The sequence below is a fragment of the Pelophylax lessonae genome (genome assembly GCF_965119305.1).
Source record: "Pelophylax lessonae genome assembly, chromosome: 5".
NCBI lineage: Eukaryota > Metazoa > Chordata > Amphibia > Anura > Ranidae > Pelophylax > Pelophylax lessonae.
This window is the reverse complement of record NC_138772.1, coordinates 147,885,648-147,901,472: the sequence shown is the minus strand read 5'-3', so window position 1 is coordinate 147,901,472 and position 15,825 is coordinate 147,885,648. Positions and strand designations below refer to the sequence as shown.

General features: G+C 42.5%; 1 protein-coding gene across 6 annotated transcripts in view; it reads right to left on the bottom strand.

Annotated features, from left to right (window-relative positions):
• Positions 1-1,287: 1,287 nt before the first annotated feature.
• Positions 1,288-15,825, bottom strand: part of KAT2B (lysine acetyltransferase 2B) — a 141,263-nt gene continuing 126,725 nt past the window's right edge. For 2 of the 6 annotated variants that reach the window (XM_082259706.1, XM_082259707.1), the window contains 2 exons: positions 5,607-5,691; positions 1,815-1,946 (listed from right to left, as the gene is read on the bottom strand). In XM_082259706.1, coding sequence (XP_082115832.1) covers positions 5,655-5,691 — 37 coding nt within the window. In that variant the 3' untranslated portion in view covers positions 1,815-1,946; positions 5,607-5,654. Of the gene's footprint in view, positions 1,947-5,606; positions 5,722-12,824; positions 12,889-15,825 lie in introns of those variants that run through there. The other 4 variants (XM_082259702.1, XM_082259703.1, XM_082259704.1 and 1 more) reach the window with 4 other exon arrangements.

The window sequence follows — 15,825 nt, the reverse complement described above, 5'->3', positions numbered from 1 at the left end:
TTTATTGCTGTAATGTAGTTAGGCTTCATAAACTGTAATACATGTGAGAATCCTTTTTTTGTACTATTGTGCTGCAGCAGGGGTTTACATTTCCATGTTCTGGCAACATGCTCTGTGTTCAGGAGTGGTCCAGATCCCCTGCACAGTGTTCTAATCAACAGTGCTGCTCACGGAGCTACTGATTGGAACAAAGTGCAAAGGGTGTATGGGGGGGAATGACCTTTTCTGTAGCACAATTGTTGTTTATGCAGCCAGACTGCTTTTTATCAAAAAAAAAAAAAAATGAGGCTTCAATTGAGTTTTAGGGCTCATTCACACTAATTCAATTGAGCTGCATTAATCTACAGGCATCTACACAAATTCAACACCTGGGCACACGGAAAACAACTGTCTTCTATTACCTTTTTAACACCACAAGGCTGTTAAAAGTGGGTTGCAGTGCACCTGAGGTCACCGTTGGTCAGCGCACCAAAGCAGAGCTATGGTGCAACACATTAGGTGAAATGCAATGTTGTGACAATTTAATGAATTTAAGGGAAAGAAAGGTAAAGAGTACTTTGCAATGTAACAAAGCAAGGCGCCGCCCCCTCACTTCCTCTACATAATGAACACTAGCCCACATGCTAAAACTCCCCATTTTAGCATGCAAGTTGGCATAGATGAGCCCTGTTTTTAAATATAAAAGCACTGATTTCATGACTTATTTGCCAATAATTCCTACAGAAAACCTGCTGCGCTCTTTCCTACTTACTTCTAAACTCAACCCTTTTCCTGCACATTTAATGGCCCATGAATGACAGTGTGAGCCTAAAATCCTCTATTGCATAGCTGGCATCTAATTCCAGCATGTTTACCAGATTTTAAAGGTACAGGAAAAAGCGAGTACAATGGAATGTGACAAAGTACAATTGTTTTTTTTCCCCCAAAAAAGTTTGAAAGTACAAGAAAACAATTCTTCACTGTCCATCCCTGAAAATAAAAATATTCCTAAAGTAGACAGCCTAGGGAGCACTGGCACGAAGACACCACTTGCCAGTCTCTATGAAGTAGCTCCCCTTCTAGTGAGGGAGATCTGGCAGTACTCAGGACCAGCAAGGGAGTGATTTTACAGAAGACAGTGGAGGCTCCCATGTGATTCTGTCACTGGGTATGTGTCGCTGTCACATCATTTTGAAAAGAATGATGGGTATGTGTCGCTGTCACATCATTTTGAAAAGAATGATGTCACATCAGTCTGAGTGTCACAGCCCACCTGCAACCCTACAAGACAGTCAGGAGAATAAACATGATGCCACATGGCAGGAACAATTACTTTATAAAGCCAATTATTAGTGTTTGCATTGTAATTAAAGTAGCAGTAAGAAGAATATGCTTTTACTTATGACCAGCATAAGCAAATCTGTAACTTATTATCACTCAAAGCTAAAAAGTGTTATACGTATAGTGGTTAAGAAGCCACATCAATTCCTAATTTTACATTTTTATACAAAACACTTCTAAATATACAAAACAGTTCAGGTCAACATTACATATATACTCTGCTCTAAAACTTTTAAAGCACCATTTCTAATAAAATCTGTAAAAAAAAGACATAACAAAAGAGGTAAATGCTAAAAATTAGCTTGCTAAAAGATAGGCAGTATGATAAGGGTTAGCAGGTACTAAAACAAGTGCAAATATTGAGGGTGGTATATTACACAGAAGAGTAGGTGGGCCAGTAATAGTAGGCACGTAACAGACTGCTGTCACTGCTCATTTTTCTATGAGTCCAGCTTCCTTAATTTTAGTATAGAAGAATTTCTCCAGGATGTTTGCACACTTGAAGTATTCACTTTCTGGTGGGTTGTACTCTCTGCAGTTTGTAAAGATCCTCTGCAAATCTGCCATGAATAACTTTTTAGTCACGTAGTATCTGTTCTTCACACGTTCACTCATGGTTTTCAGGTCTGCATTAAAAATAAAAGATTTATACACATACTGTATGTTTAACATGCCACGACATGTAATATATTTTACAATCACTGAAGTTGATGTATGATTGCAAATGGAAAATAAATCAGTATATATACACAGTATCTCACAAAAGTGAGTACACCCCTCGCATTTTTGTAAAACATTTTTTATATCTTTTCATGTGACAATGAAGAAATTACACTCTGCTACAATGTTAAGTAGTGAGTGTACAGCTTGTATAACAGTGTATATTTGCTGTTCCCTCAAAATAACTCAACACACAGCCATTAATGTCTAAACCGCTGGCAACAAAAGTGACTACACCCCTAAGTGGCAGTGTCCAAATTGGGCCCAGAGTGTCAATATTTTGTGTGGCCACCATTATTTTCCAGCACTGCCATAACCCTCTTGGGCATGGAATTCACCAGAGCTTCAAAGGTTGCCACTGGAGTCCTCTTCTACTCTTCCATGACGACATCACGGAGCTGGTGGATGTTAGAGACCTTGCGTTCCTCCACCTTCTGTTTGAGGATGCCCCACAGATGCCCATAGGATTTAGGTCTGGAGATATGCTTGACCAGTCCATCAGCTTCTTTAGCAAGGCAGTGGTCATCTTGGAGGTGTGTTTGGAGTCGTTATCATGTTGGAATACTCCCCTGCGGCCCAGTCTCCAAAAGGCGGGCATGCTCTGCTTCAATATGTCACAGTACATGTTGGCATTCATGGTTCCTTCAATACAGCCCCAGGCTCTGACACTCCCACTACCATGCTTAACTGTAAGCAGGACACACTTATCTTTGTACTCCTCACCTGGTTGCCGCCACACACGCTTGACACCATCTGAACCAAATAAGTTTATCTTGGTCTCATCAGACCACAGGACATGGTTCCAGTAATCCATGTCCTTAGTCTGCTTGTCTTCAGCAAACTGTTTGCGGGCTTTCTTGTGCATCATCTTTAGAAGAGGCTTCCTTCTGAAACGACAGCCATGCAGACCAATTTGATGCAGTATTTGGCGTATGGTCTGTGCTCTGACAGGCTAACCCCCCACCCTTTCAACCTCTGGCAGCACCCATACGTCTATTTCCCGAAGACAACCTCTGGATATGACGCTGAGCATGTGCACTCAACTTCATTGGTTGACCATGGCGAGGCCTGTTCTGAGTGGAACCTGTCCTGTTAAACTGCTGTATGGATTTGGCCACCATGCTGCAGCTCAGTTTCAGGGTCTTGGCAATCTTCAGGGTCTTGGCAATCTTCTTATAGCCTATGTAAAGCAACAATTATTTTTTTCAGATCCTCAGAGTTCTTTGCCATGAGGTGCCATGTTGAACTTTCAGTGACCAGTATGAGAGTGAGAGCGATAACACCAAAATTAACACACTTGCTCCCCATGCACACCTGAGCCTTGTAACACTAACGAGTCACATGACACCAGGGAGGAAAAATTGCTAATTGGGCCCAATTTGGACATTTTCCCTTAAGGGTGTACTTACTTTTGCTGCCAGCAGTTTAGACATTATTGGCTGTGTGTTGAGTTATTTTGAAGGGACAGCAAATGTACACTGTTATACAAGCTGTACACTCACTACTTTACATTGTAGCAAAGTATCCTTTCTTCAGTGTTGTCACATGAAAAGATATAATAAAATATTTACAAAAATGTGTGTGTGTGTGTGTGGGGGGGGGGGGGTATATTCACTTTTGAGAGATACTGTATTTTGGGCTAATTCACACAAATGTCAAACAGGAGGCACTATGCCCCTGCTAAGAAACCCCCAACCACCAAGTTTGAAAGGATGTACTGAGCAAAGCATAGCAATCATCTGAACATTAAAAGCTATCCAACTCACTTTCATGGTTTTCCCCAAACTAAATGGAACCTACAATTTTTTGGGGAACACAGCAGAGCTGACATCAAACACCGATCTGGAAGGGGGGAATTGTGGCTTTAACTTTAGGGTGAAGACATAATAGGAAATGCTTAATGAAGTTATTTAGGTTAAGTTAATGAATTGTATTTATGGCGAGGACATCATTTTCTTAAGGCATCACCCGCTACAGCTTCCACATGATATGGGCTCTGTAAACTAGCCCTTAAGCAGACTGAACCTGTAAAGTTAGGTTCACTTTAATAGATGCAGAGCATATCAAAATGTTCACTCTCCTGTGCTGTGCGGTAAGTCCCAATGTGTTATCAGACTCTTATCTTGACAAGTTAGTATATGTGGAAAATGCACACCTCGCTGCCTTCCAAAGACTTGGGAAGTCCAAATGAACTGAAAGCATAGAAAAAAACGGAGGGGGCACGAAGGCCTAGCAAATTATCCTCAATATATGTTTTTATTCGGGTATTCTGGCATCAGCAAATCTTCTACTACACATTAGTACAGAGGCTCAATGGGTATAGGGGCTTCAAGGAGTATGAAGATAGCGCACAATGCCATTTTTTGCATTTAGTTTCTCATTTATGTTTATCCATGTTTTATATATGCACATTTATATTTTCTTATGTGTATGGAATGTCTCATAGCACTTCAGCTCTTGGTCATATAACCTGAAGTCAGCATGTTATGTTATATGACCTGCAACAACTACAATAACTGCAAGTTAAAAGGTAATCATTCAGCTTTATTGATATTGATACCCCAGTGCAGACCACTGCTCAAGGGTATGTGACCCAGCAGTGCAACTGGACTTGCTTTTTACAGTTCAGACATGAGTAATTTATGGTCTTACTGCCTCCAATCTGCCTCTCTAATGCCTGGCTAATCTATAAGAGTAATCCTATCCATACAATTTAGACCCTCTTTAATGCTACCCATGTTGTCATATCTGCTAAAGCCAGAAAGTCCATCCAATTTACCTTCAAGATTTGAAAACTGGGGATTAAAAATTTTACAATGCAACTGACCAAGAATACACAGCCTACTGGCTGATTCAACCAACTTTTCATACATAAGTATTCAAGCCTGTCTTTGCTAAACGTCTTTAGTTATTGGTATTTTGTATTCAAAATAGATCTGGATATGAACCAGTGAAAATGCAAACCATTATGTTCTAGTGCAGCCCCAGGCTGGGACACTTTAGTTTCACCCACACACATGGAAGGAACAGGGAGGTTGCACAGCAAGGAATTATAAGAAAAATGTTTTGAACCTGGATACAATAAATTATCTAAAACTCAGTTTAATTAGCCCAAATCCCTGTGAAACGCACAGTATGTCCAAGTATGGGGAGCAATGAGATCTTCTTTCCTTCCTCACTCAATAGAGTGACCAGTGTCTCAGTGATGAACCACCAAGCTTGAGCCAAATGGAGTTTCCTAGCCTTGTGCAAACTCCAAAACAGAGCTTACACAGGGTTTTCTTACTCAGGGCCCCTGCTGGACAATGAGACAAAGGGGAGCACAGACAGGGTAAAAGTTAGTGTAGCGGATTTGAGCTATTTAAAAAAAAAAAAAAAAAAAAAAAATATTTTGCCCTGAATAATCAAAATGAAAGGTTCACTTTAAAGCAATCTCAGTGGGTGCTCTGACTTTAGCACTATTACCTGTTCTACTTTACACCATTATGCATATAATGAGAGGAGATATCTATACAGATGAATCAACACTTTTATAATAAAATTAATACATTAAAATACATTATTACCCATGGGGAATCGTATAACTTCATAGTACCCGGGAGCGTCTGTTCTTTTCACAGGTTCCATGAATGGCCAAGCACTTTGGTGACTCTTGAATTAAAGGGAAAGCCATAAGGATTACTATATTAGGATAAAAACATAGGGATTGTTATGTACTAAGACAAAATGTCACTAATCATTATTTGTAAACAATAAAGCTAATTTCCTGGCTTATGGAACTAGGCTCTTTAGACCCCGTTCACACTGGGGCGACCTGTCAGGCGACCTGGTGGCCTGACAGGTCGCCTGCCATAGAGAAGCTGTGGACGCGTTCTAATAGGAGCGACACAAGTCGCTCCGACTTAGAAAAAGGGTCCGGAGCTTCTTTGGGGCGACCTGGAGCGACCTGCATTGACTTCAATGTTATGAAGTCCGTGCCGGCCACTTCGAGGTCGCGGTGCGAGCTGCGCACCGCGACCTGTGAGGTTGCCCCGGCAAGTCGGATCGCCCCAGTGTGAACGGGGTCTAACTGGTAGGATACTCTTGGATCTGACTGATGTTTAAGATGAACCTCATAACAAAACAGTAGTTACATAACATTAAGGTCTAAGCTGCAGTAAATTAAAATGCATGTCAAGCTAAGAAGTAGGGGGAGGGTTGGAACCCCTGTCAGATTTTCAGTTACATGCTGATCTTTTAGAGACATTTTCCCTCACTTTCTCTCCCACTCAGAACAAATTTACCAGACAGCGAGGTAAATCCAGCAACCACAACTTAGAAATAAAAAGCTGACAGGGATTCCAGGCTTTCACTAAAAAACAATGCTTTTATTTCATTGGCTTTAGGACAGGAAGTAAGTAAAGAGGAATCTCTAACAGAGCCCCAGATTCTCCAAACTGAAAAAATGTTTCCTGCACAAAAGCTAATTCTAACCCCCCCACCCCCAAACTGCTGTAGTTTCCCATTCCTTATATTCGGTGGCTGCATCAATGTGTTTCCAGGGTAAGAACATTTTCAGCAAGTACAGATAATACCTGTTAATCTTGCCAGTAATGTCGTATCCTTGTCTCAAGTCCTGTGAGCATAGAAGACAACAATGTTATCTTTCTTTTGTAAAATAGTAGTCCAGTCAATCCACCATGTATTGGAGATGAACACAGCAGACATGTTTGATGTCCAGCTTGTGTGTCAACCATGGTTGCCCCATAGATACTGTGGAGACAAAAGTGTAAGATTTTGCAAGTGTGGTATTCACAGGATCACCAGGTGAAAATAAAGGGGAAAAAAAGCCCGGAGGAGAAGAAGAAAATGAATGCAGTCACCATGTCTAAGGACTGGTAAGCTGTAATATATAATTTTTTTTGTTTTGAGTTTAGACATGCTTTAAGATCAGACTGATCACATTCATTTTAACAGTTTAATTGTTGGTTGTCCCAAACCTCTTTATGACTTAAAAAAGTACGTTTTGCTTAATCACTGCAAAAAGAGTAATCGCTGCATACAGAATAAACAGAGTACAATGACTTAATTTGAGCAGCGTTCATACTTGGCTAATCAATCTGGCTTAGATGTGTCACTATGCACAGAATCACTGTTCTCTGCTGGCCATAGGAAACTATCCAAATAAGCACCATTATATTCTGGCCTTAGACTTCATCCTGGCAAGTGAAAGCATACCTAGGAGCTAGGGTCCTGCTGTTGGAAGAGGAAGGAGCCACTCTGTTACTGCAGGAGCCAGGCAAGTACAAGGTTTCCAGCTAGGAATTCAAACCCCTTAAAAAGGAAACTCTAATAGGTCTATTTATAAAGCAGAAAATGTGACTTTCACCAAACATTCTACAGTGGAGAATTTATCATTATCATTTAAAACACATGCACATAGAAGATTCTCCACCAGAGAATATTTGCTGAAAGTCAACTTGACTGCTTTGAAAAAAGACCTGTGAATGTACCGGATGTGTAACCAAAACATATTTTCTGTCAAGTTTTTATTGCTGTGTCCCTGATGGGTAGATTCACCCTCTCTCACTTTTCCTGGTGACCACTGTCAGGACAGAAAGTGATGGGAAGTTTAGAGTTGTTGCGATACCAAAAGATGAGATTTAAACTTCCAATGAGGACATGTCCCAGTGACATCTGTCTAAGAGTGGAATTCACCCCTAGCCTTAAAGCCATCTGTAAGAACTTTCTAGGCACAATGTAAACCCCTCCTAAACTTTCCATGGCATCTGAACAACACAACTTCCTGTGGGTGATTCTTCTTGAATGTCCTGTCATAGTCATCTGCTAGGAAAATGCACAATTTCTGAATATTGATGTTTATGATAGTCTTTTGGCTGATGTAAGTGTATTTGGCTGATATAGATATACAATATCTCACAAAAGTGAGTACACCCCTCACATTTTTATATAAATATTTTATTTTATCTTTTCATGTGACATCACTGAAAAATCACACTTTGCTACAATGTAAAGTAGTGAGCGTACAGCTTGTATAACAGTGTAAATTTGCTGTCCCCTCAAAATAACTCAACACACAGCCATTAATGTCTAAACGGTTGGCAACAAAAGTGAGTACACCCCTAAGTGAAAATGTCCAAATTGGGCCAAAAGTGTCAATATTTGTGTGCCACCATTGTTTTCCAGAGCTTCACAGGTTGCTACTGGAGTTCTCTCCCACTCCTCCATGACGACATCAAGGAGCTGGTGGATGTTAGAGACCTTGCACTCCTCCAAATCCCATTTGAGGATGCCCCACAGATGCTCAATAGGGTTTAGATTTGGAGACATGCTTGGAAAGTTCATCACCTTTACCCTCAGCTTGTTTAACAAGGCAGTGGTTGTCTTGGAGGTGTGTTTGGGGTCGTTATCATGTTGGAATACTGCCCTGCGGCCCAGTCTCTGAAGGGAGGGGATCATGCTCTGCTTCAGTATGTCACAGTAAAAGTACTGTGTGTGTGTGTGTGTGTGTGTGTATGTATATATATATATATATATATATATATATACATACATACATACACACACCTTTAAAGTATATACATATATATACTTTAATTCATGAAACACATTAGACTCCATTCACACCTGAGCGTATCGTTTTCATGCGTTTTTTTGGCGTTTTTTTAGGCTATTTTTGCAGGTGTTTGAAGGCAGGCATTGATATCTAACAAAAACGCTGGTAATCTGCCAGAAAAGAAGCTCATGTACTTTTTTGAGCTTCAGGTGTTTTGCTTCAGACGAGAAAATGCTCATATGTGAACAGAGGCCATTGAAATTAATGGGATTTTACTTGTTGGGCGTTTTGAGACTTCAGAGATGATCGTTTTACGAGCTGAAAAATGCTCAGGTGTGAACAGGGCCTAAAAAAAGGCTTTGGGCTGTCTTCAGTAAATAACAATGAATACATATATATAGCAGGGCTCAAAATTTCAAGTCCTGAGCTATTAGCCAGGCCTTAAGAGTTACTCGCCACTTGTTGCCCCACCCAAACCCAACCCTGCTCCGCCCCTAAACACGCCCTCGTAAAATATCTCATACAATTACAGTTAAATGTTTTATTCAGAATTAAGTTACAAAAAAATATTAACAACAACAATAACCGAGAGAGGGTTCAACAGAGAGAGAGAGAGGGGGTTTGACAGAGAGAGACAAGGGGGGGGGGGGTTGACAGAGAGAGGGGGTGACAGGGAGAGAGAGGGGGCTGACACGGAGAGAGGCAAAGAGGGTGACGGAGAGAGGGGGCTGACATGAAGAGAGGCAAAGGGGCTGTCATGGAGAGAGGGAAAGGGGGCTGACACGGAGAGAGGGAGATGACACGGAGAGAGGGGGGTGACACGGAGAGAGGGGGGTGACTCGGAGGGAGAGAGTGGGGGTGACACGGAGGGAGAGAGGGGGGGTGACACGGAGGGAGAGAGGGGAGGTGACACGGAGGGAGAGAGCGGGGGTGACACGGAGGGAGAGAGCGGGGGTGACACGGAGGGAGAGAGAGGGTGACAGGGAGAGAGAGGGAGATAGAGAGGGGGTGACAGGGAGAGAGAGGGGGGTGACAAAGAGAGAGAGATAGAGAGGGGGTGACAGGGAGAGAGGGAGAAGGAAGGGGTGACATAGAGAGAGTGAGAGGGGGGGACAGGGAGAGTGAGAGGGGGTGACAGGGACAGACAGGGGAAGATGACAGGGACAGAGGAGGGGGGGGGGTGACAGGGAGAGACAGGAGGTGACAGGGACAGGGGGGATGACAGGGAAGGGGACGGGGGGTGACAGGGATAGAGGGGGGTGGTGACAGGGACAGAGGGGGGGGAGGTAGAGGGGGGGTGACTGGGACAGAGGGGGGAAGATGACAGGGACAGAGGGGGGTGATGACAGGGACAGAGGGGAGGGTGACAGGGACAGAGGGGAGAGATGACAGGGACAGAGGGGGGATGACAGGGACAGAGGTGAGAGATGACAGGGACAGAGAAGGGGGGTGACAGGGTAGGGAGGAGTAAGTCCGGGCACAGTGCTCATCTTACTCACTCAGTCAGAGATGTTCACCATGTAGCTGCTGGCTGCTAATGAAACTTTCCTGCCCACACATCTCCTTCACATACAGCAAGCACGGGCTGTACTGAGTGTGTGGGCAGGCACAGGGAGAGAGAGAGGGCAGGAGAAAGCAGAGCAGATGCAGCCTCTCCCATTCCTGGAGGGGGGAGCTGTTCACTGGGCTATGAAACACACACACAGCCTTGTGACAGGAGGGGCAGGCTGAACAGAGGAGCTGCATATTCCCCCTACAGTACAGCCCTGTTCTTACTTGCCCTCCTCATCATTTCACTCGCAAAATGCGAGCAGGCGAGTGGAATTTTTGAGGGCTGCATATAGGTTCCTTGATGATCATACAAGTATTGCACTATATTACCAAAACTATTGGGTAGTTTTTTTTTAAACTCCCTTTACACGCACATGAACTTTAATGGCATCCCAGTCTTAGTCCGTAGGGTTCAATATTGATCTAACCCACGGTATACAGCTATAATAGCTTCAACTCTTCTGGGAAGGTTGTCCACAAGGTTTGAGAGTGTGTTTATGGGAATGTTTTTTCCAGAAGCACATTTGTGAGGTCAGGTACTGATGTGGACTAGAAGGCCTGGCTCTCACAGTCTGTGCTCTATATCATCCCAAAGGTATTTTATCAAAAAAATGTTGACAATACTTGATAAATTAATAATTCATATTTTCTAGATGTGTCAGCATACCTGACTTTCCTATTTTTTGATATTTTGTATTTACATAGTCTCATTATTCTTAAGTTTAATGTCAGATCTTGGTATGATTTCTCTTGGGCTCCACAGCCCCTTGGTATCACTGTCTTACGTCCTGTAGTTCATGCAAAGCTGCATACATATGGTCTGCAACCCTTTACATAGTTCTTGTTTTTTGTTTTCCTGTCAGATTTACATGCCTAAATTGTGTTTATTCACTGTACTCTTAATTGAACAGGAAGATGTACTGTGATAGCTTGATATGTTGTATCTGAGAAGCTATGCCATAATAAAAGAATTAAAAAAAAAAAAAAAAGGTGTTCTATCAGGTTGAGGTCAGGACTCTTTGCAGGCCAGTCAAGTTCCTCCACCCCAAACTCACTCATCCATGTCTTTATTAACCTTGCTTAGCACCCTAGGGACTAAGACTGGGACGCCATTAAATTTCACATGCGTGTAAAGGCAGGTGTCACAATACTTTTGGTAATATAGTGTATATGTGAGATCAAATTGTTACATGTAGTAAATGTATTAGCTCTCAGTCTTTAGCCATACTTTGTCTGGTTTATGATAGTTTTATGTTCAGATTTTAATAGAAAGGAAATTTTTATTAAAAAAATGGTGTCAAATATGTACCTAAAAAGTCCCCATAATGTTGTTTGCATGCATTGAGGAATTCCACTAACTTTGTAGATATTTCCATGCAATTCCTGATGCATCTCTGAGACAGGATATGATGAAAAATCTTCCCAATGGAACACAGACAGTCATCAGGAAACAATACCCCAGCAGGGTAATTCGACCATACGCACGGTTCTTTTGATCAGCCTGCAATCTAACAGAGTATGGCCAGCTTAATACAGGCCAGTACACCAACAAAGGGAAATGAAACTACTTATTGGGCAAGTCTGCCTAATATAACCATGATTGTCCTAGTGTTATAATAAGAGAAAAACTGCTGGGAAAAGCAGGGAGTTAGTAACTAGAAGACAGGATTTTAAGGAGAGTTCTGTACAAAGTGTGCTATGTCACAACTTTAAGGAATTTATCAGGCAGTTTCAGAGAATAAGGGGTGAACACAGTATCTGAAAAGCGGGGTGCAGAAAGGGGTAAACTTGCTGGAAAGCATTAAGGGGTGTAGACAGGTGATTTGCGAGTATTCATTTGCTTTGGAACATTTTCATTTTAGGCTGGTTTCATACTACTGCCCTGTGGTTTGGCCGTAGCGTTGGTGTATCTGCGGTTTTCGTGTGGTCAACTTGCAATTTCCTAGAGACTTTCTATTAGGTTGTTTGATTTTGGTGCATTTCCTAAAAGCACACCAAAAGTCCTGCATGCTGCATCTTTGGTGCACCTTTGGAAAACTCCCCATAAACACGCAACCCAATAGAAAGTCTATGGGAAACCGCTGGGTTACCCACACAAAAACTGTGGGTATACCTGCCCTGTGGCCAAACCGCAGTGCAACAGAGTTTTTTTTTATTACAGTTAGCTTTAAATCCCAACTCTAGAAATTACCAAAGATCTACCATGATCACCCATATTATGTCTAGGGGGTAGAAGGACAGGCATTATTACTTATCCTATTCTCTGCTCTGGTACTGTTAGCTTCTCCAGTCTATGGGAGGTCCCTCAGCGTCATCACATTAAATGCAGGGCTATTAACCTTGCATTGTACCTTGTAAAAGAGTGGGCATGTAATCATAGCCATCGGCAGCTTACGCGGGGGACTAGTTGCAAAGCTGGAGCACGGTATAAGGTAAGTATCTCTCCATTGTTAGGGAATCCCTAGACATAAGAAGCACGGTAAAAGGTAAATATCTTCCCTTATTATGGAATCCCTAAGCAATTAACCCCAGCTGTGGGATATGGGTGGGGGGTGTTTGGGGGTCCCACTGCAAGGGTATTTTTTGTTCTGCCCGGAGTTGGGCTTTAACTAACAAGCAGCTTATGCACAGAAATCTGCAAGATACAGAACTCTGCATGATACTTGTTGATGCTTACCTTTACCTGCTGCAGAATATTCTTGAGTGTGTTGTATAATTGATCTGGATCTTTTGGCTCTTTACTTGAAACAAGAAGGCAAGAACACAACGAAAAAAGACAAAAACAGCAAGACAGAAAAATAAATCAAAGTATATACAGAGGAAATTATACAAACTAACTTTATAAAAAACAAAAAAACAAAAAAAAAAAAACCACAATAAACCTTTCACAAACAACTATATGCTCAGTTACCCAGGTTTGTGGGAGACTTACTTTAGGTGAAGGTGTTTACTAATGCGCAAAGTGCTGCAGACCAGAGCAGAAAATAGGATTTCAGATACTGAAATCAGAGCTGTTATAGGGAACCCATGATGGGTTTGAGTCAACTTTATTTTTCCTATTTTTATTTCCTTTTTTTTTTTTTATTTGTTATTTATTAGAAGTCAAAGGATTTCCAGAGTAATATAGGCAATCTAACAAGACAGTACAGCAGAAGCATATGACTCATTTAGATTTATGGAGTAGGCCTCTATACTTCATAATGCAGACCTAATCGAGGTCTGTAATATTTATTTCACCGCCATGGATAATCAAGAATCATGCTTCAATAATACTACTGCTACTAACTTTAAAAGATAAACCTGATAATAAAAACAGGAAGAAAACAACAGAGGCCTGTCTTCTGCAGTTCTGCTAACACTCACAATGCTTTACTCTTAATAGGCTTTCAGGGAGCGAACCTTGTCAGCACAAAGCTACATGAAAAAAGTATTAGTAACACAGTTTTAGCGTACCAATCTATCCCACATGGAGGACAAAAATGCCTATTACCTGTTGATCATGCCAGTGGATCAGTTGATTTTACACTTTTTAGAACAAACAATGCTATCCACCAAAAAAAGCAATTACAAATGTTGGGATTGAAAGAAATTGTAAATTCTGTATAAAACACTATTCCAATTTGTATTCTTTGCTTATGTATTGCACACTGCACTCATTGTGCACATGGCATTAATAAGGTTTTGATTATGTATTTGCATTTTTTTGAATCCTGAAATTAAATTAGCCGGGGCACATGCTAGGCGTGAATCTGGGCGGATGCTTGTAGACAGAGCTCAGAGGGCAGCAGAGACTTTGGCAGCTTCCCCAGGGCTTTAGAGCCTTCATTTTCTCTCTTGGTACACCCGCCCCCCTGGGGGAACACCTGGTGCATGCGGATACCCAAGTCCCGCAGCAAAAAGCCAGCGCAATGATCCTGAACAAACTATCTTCTCTGGGTTTGTGAGTAGAGCAAGATGCCTCGAGATGGTGCCTAGCCATCGCGTGCACAGGCCGCCAACCAGAGCCTTGTGGCCTCTCCGGCACACTCCTCGGGAGACAGTGAGTACAATGTCCAACTCACTAAGGTGGACTTAGATGACAGTTTATCAGCTATGTGTACGAAACTTGTTGAAAAGTTTCAGACCGAATTTCATAAGTCTACTAGCACCCTGCAACATGGGTTAGCGACCCTGAGGGGTAGAACAGATCTCCTTGACACCAAGCATGACGAGCTGCAGTTGGCCTATACTGACCTTCGCAGGGACCATAAATCACTCTCAGATACAGTTTCTCAACTCCAAGCTCACCTGGAGGACCTGGACAATAGAAACATGCGCAATAACCTGAGAGTGAGAGGGGTCCTGGAATCAGTCACTGACCTGCTCTCAGCAACCCAGAGACTGTTTCAGTCCTCACTACCAGAGACCCCCGCAGGCTCTTTCGATTGCGACAGAATCCACAGGGTGCTGCCCCCCAAAGCCACCTGATGATAAATCACCAAGCGAGGTTGTTATGTGCCTCAAGGACTATCTAATTAAAGAATAGATAGATAGATAGAATAGAAAGAATAGATCAGGGCCTCACGCAACATTGCCAATATTCAGTTATATGGGACCAAGATACAGATTTACCCTGATCTATCTCCCACCACACTTGACAAATGCCACACACTATTAAGGCAATCACCAAAATACTTCAATCCGCAAGGATTCGGTACAGATGGGGCTTCCCCTTTAAATTACAGGTCCCCCATAACGGCACAACTTATAATGTCACCACAATCCTTGACGGAAAAGAACTCCTTGTCAAGCTGGGTCTGTTGGCTCAAGAGAATCTACTCAGGTTGCCTTCTACCCCATGCTCAATAGCCATCTGGGCAATTCCTTCTCTGCACAGAGACCGCAGAAGACAAGACCATATTTCAGAGACCCTTCTACCTGACATGGTTTCTCCTCGCTCAAATCTGTTTCAAATCCCATATGTTTGGCTAAGTACTTTACTTGCAGGCATGCTGTCATAAACTCAATACTCCCTTTTTTTAATCACTGCTGCATCCAAGTCTAGCAGTGCCCACCTGGTTGACCCCATACTCTAACTACACAGTAGCCTAAGGCCTAGGCAGCTTTCCACCTCTTCTGGAACATTTGTTTAGGCCCAAACGTATTTAGCCCTAAGAAAAGTCATCTAAATAATTTCAAAGTTGATTTTGTGGAACCAGGACTCCAGACAGATCCTCCTCTCCATCGAGACAGAACGCTGCGACTCAGGCCGGAGCCAGGTCGTGAGCGACCTCGCAAGACGTTTAACTCGTAATGCCAGCCCCAGTCCAGTGGGGCTATGTCACGACTGACAAAGCGTGGAGCTGAGGCCTGCACGCACTCACTGGCCAGACTGGGGTGACCACTGGATCGAGATTACCCAGCTCATCACCCAGTCCGGCAGTTGATTGTAGATCTCGCCGGAAAAATCCAGGTGGAAATTTTTTTTTATCTAAAAGATTTTGCCAGGACCAAAGATCCCAGCAAGGAACTAAGTCCTTACTCCTGAGTAGGCAAAAAAAATTGAGTGACTATAGCAGGAAGAGGGAGTATACCCCCTGGGACAGCCCATGTGTGTAGTCAGTAGTTTTTTCTGCCTAGTGTTCTACTCCTGTAGGGGGCAGCATAACTCAATGGTCAAGAATGACAGGAGCTGTGTC